This window comes from Canis lupus, chromosome X (genome assembly GCF_048164855.1).
Source record: "Canis lupus baileyi chromosome X, mCanLup2.hap1, whole genome shotgun sequence".
NCBI lineage: Eukaryota > Metazoa > Chordata > Mammalia > Carnivora > Canidae > Canis > Canis lupus.
The window spans coordinates 19,106,161-19,109,845 of record NC_132876.1 but is presented as its reverse complement, the minus strand read 5'-3'; the positions used below and the strand labels follow the sequence as shown (position 1 = coordinate 19,109,845).

At 43.2% G+C, this 3,685-nt stretch overlaps 1 protein-coding gene across 1 annotated transcript; it reads left to right on the top strand.

The window, feature by feature from the left end:
- Window positions 1-1,594: 1,594 nt before the first annotated feature.
- Window positions 1,595-2,511, top strand: LOC140627575 (nuclease EXOG, mitochondrial-like). The gene is given in 3 exon segments (XM_072815971.1): window positions 1,595-1,999; window positions 2,001-2,133; window positions 2,136-2,511. Coding segments are annotated over 3 exon segments (795 nt in total). The 5' UTR covers window positions 1,595-1,706; the 3' UTR covers window positions 2,505-2,511.
- The last annotated feature ends 1,174 nt before the right edge of the window (window positions 2,512-3,685 follow it).

Here is a 3,685-nt window from a genome sequence, read left to right as displayed (position 1 = left end):
TTGAGTTTATCTTTAGGTATGGTGTAAGAGAATGGTCTCGTTTCATTCTCCTGCATATGGCGGTCCAGTTTTCCCAGCACCACTTATTGAAGAGATTGTCCTTTTCCCAGTGGAGAGTCTTTCCTGCTTTGTTGAATATTAGTTGACCATAGAGTTGAGGGCCCATTTCTGGGTTCTCTATTCTGTTCCATTGGTCTGTGTGTCTGTTTTTGTGCCAGTACCAGTGTCTTGATGGTCACAGCTTTGTAGTACAACATGAAATACAGTAGAATATTACTCAGCCATTAGAAACAACAAATACCCACCATTTGCTTCTACGTGGATAGAACTGGAGGGTATTATGCTGAGTGAAGTAAGTCAATTGGAGAAGGACAAACCTTATATGGCTCATTCATTTGGGGAATATAAAAAATAGTGAAAGGAACTAAAGGGGAAAGGAGAGAAAATGAGTGGGAAAAATCAGAGAGGGCCAACAGAACATGAGAGACTCCTAACTTTGGGAGACTAACAAGGGGTAGTGGAAGGGGAGGTGGGTGGGGGGATGGGGTGACTGGGTGACGGGCACTGAGGAGGCACTTGATGTGATGAGCACTGAGGGTTATACTATATGTTGGCAAATCAAACTCCAATAAAAAATTTTTAAATTAAAAGGCTGATATGATAAAAAGAAAAGAATAAGAATGATATGAAAATCTATGACCCGCCATCCAGCTTAAGAAACAAGGCCCTTAAAGCCTTCCAAGCCCCTCCTCAGCCTAACACTTCCTCTCCACCTCCAAGATTCTGAAAACTCTCCTGAATTTTGTGTTACTTATTCTTTGCTTATCTCTATAGTTTTTGTCACATATGCGTTTATCTTCAACCAAAATGGTATTACTTAGTTTTGCCTGGTTTTGAACTCTACAAAAATGGAATTATACTGCATGTGTTCTCAGATTTACTTTATTCAACATTGTTTTTCAGATTAATTTGTGATTTTGTGTGTACTTGTGGATCATTCTTTTTGCTGTCCGTGTTCCATTTTATGAATATGCCATTTATTCATCCATTCTACTATTGATGGACATTTGGGTCATTTTCAGTTTGGGGCAGTTTGCTACTATAAGTACTCATTTACATGTTTTTGGAGCACAGGTGCAAGTTCTTCCTAGGGTATAATGGCCTAAGAGTGGGATTTATAGGTAGGATTAAGATTGCTGGGGGATCCCTGGGTGGCTCAGGAGTTTAGCACCTGCCTTCAGCCCAGGGCATGATCCTGGAAACCCGGGATCTCCACATCGAGCTTCCTGCATGGAGCCTGCTTCTCCCTCTGTCTGCGTCTCTGCCTCTCTCTCTAACAAAATCTTTAAAAAAAAAAAAAAAAAAAAAAAAGGATTAAGATTGCTCTTTGAGGTGCTCCGGGAAGATGGCTGCCAAAACTTTTGCTTCCCACCTCAGAGGCTGGTTCGCGGCCGTGCAGTTGCTGGAGAGGCAGAGCGCTGAGGCGGCACCACAGTGAGGGAGCCCGACGATTTTACTTGCTCCTTCTGATACTTCGCATCTAGCAAGAGAACTACTGGGGTTCTGCAGAAAAGTCTCTCTTGGAACAATCTGGAGTCACTTTAACTGGAACAGAGACTAGGCATTACACTAATCATGCCTTGTCTTATGATCAGTCAAAGCGGGTGCCCAGATGGGTTCTTGAACATATATCCAAAAGCAGGATAATGGGAGATGCCAACAGAAAACATTGTAAGTTCAAGCCTGATCCCAACATCCCACCAACGTTCAGTGCCTTCAATGAAGATTATATTGGGAGCGGGTGGTCACGAGGACACATGGCTCCAGCAGGAAATAACAAATTTTCATCTAAAGCCATGGCTGAAACTTTTTACCTTTCTAATATTGTGCCTCAGAATTTTGATAATAATGCTGGATATTGGAACAGAATAGAAATGTACTGTCGAGAACTGACAGAGAGGTTTGAAGATGTCTGGATAGTATCTGGACCGTTGACCTTACGTCACTGGAAGTGATGGAAAGAATACAGTTAGTTACCAGGTGATTGGTGAGGACAATGTGGCAGTCCCCTCGCACCTTTATAAAGTGATCCTGGCTCGCAGAAGCCCGGTGTCTGCTGAACCACTGGCACTATAGGGGCCTTCGTGGTGCCCAATGAAGCCATTGGCTTCCAACCCCAGTTAAATGAATTCCAAGTGAGCCTTCAGGATCTGGAAAAGTTGTCAGGACTGGTGTTTTTTCCTCATTTGGATAGAACTAGTGGTATCAGGAATATCTGCTCTGTGGACACCTGTAAGCTCCTGGATTTCCAGGAGTTCACTCTGTACCTGAGCACAAGGAAGACTGAGGGAGCCCGATCAGTACTCAGGCTGGAAAAGATCATGGAACATTTGAAGAACACAGGGATTGAACCGGATGATTCCTTCATGAGCCGCTATAAGAAGAAGCTAGAAGAACTCCAAACTAAGGAGCAGGCAGGAATCCTGGAGAGAAACTCATCTTAGTTTTTTGTTTGTTTGTTTGTTTGTTTGTTTTAATCAGAAGATATGTGGCAGCATCTCTGTAATGAAGTAGGTGTGTCCTCTTCAGGCTACTGCATTTTAGTAGTTTTGCTTGCTTAAAGAAATTATAAAATCCTAAATTTAAGACTAAATTTCGCCCCCAAAAGATGAAAGATCTAAACGTTTTTGTCAGTTTTTTATTTGATGCAAGAATGGATTATTAAGGGAACCGTAGGACCTGCGGATTGGGTGCTGATCTTGTGTCAGGTTCACAGAGGACTCTGGACACACGATGACCTGGTCTTTGTGTCTGTCTGGATGTTAGTGCGGGAAAGCATTTTATTTTCATGCCTCGGAATCATGCACGGTCTTTGATGTATCTGCTCATCTTTCCTAGAGGCCAGTGTCGAATGTTTTCTTTCTCTAGGACCTGAGTTGGTCTTTGAGGTGTCATTTGGATACCCTTTGTGTGTCCTGTGAACATTTATGATAGTGTTACATATTTGTTTCTTGCTCCTTGTCTCATAGAGCTGCTGGTCCTCCATTTCTGTCCTATAGAAGCCCTCAGCTACACTTTCTGCACATGTAGTGTGTTGAGTATACCAAGCTCATTGCTTTACAGCGATTCTCTGACATAAATACCACTGCCCTCATTTTACGTGTAAAGAGATTAAGCCTTGGGGAGCTTACGTATTTTGTCCAGGGTTCACCTTTCCAAAGGAGTAACCCCAGAAGTAGGAGGCATGTGGGGCTGAGAAGGAAAACAGCATGACACAGATTGAAATAATCCTGACACAGAGGCTTTTGACTCAGAACTGTATTCACATGGGGATTGGTGATCCTGGACCCATTTGCTAAGAAGGGTCTGGTTTCTTGTCTGCCATCGAGCTAAAGGGTTCTGAATGTCCTCTGACTTGAGCCCTCCTTAGCTCTTTGGGAAGAAACAATCACAGGTGTTTGAAAGTTAGAGGGCATTGCTTTGTGGGGTTTATCAGAGCCCCTACTTGCCTCCAGGAACGCAGTTCTTTTAGAGACCAGATGGTGCCAAGTTGATATATTCTTTGCTTTTTAAGGTGAGTGATTTGTTCCAAAGATTAAGGGACCTAAAAGTCTGTGCCCACAGATCCATCAGCTCACGATTTGCTTCCCTGGGTAGTACGGGGCAGGCGGTGCTTTGAGCCAAA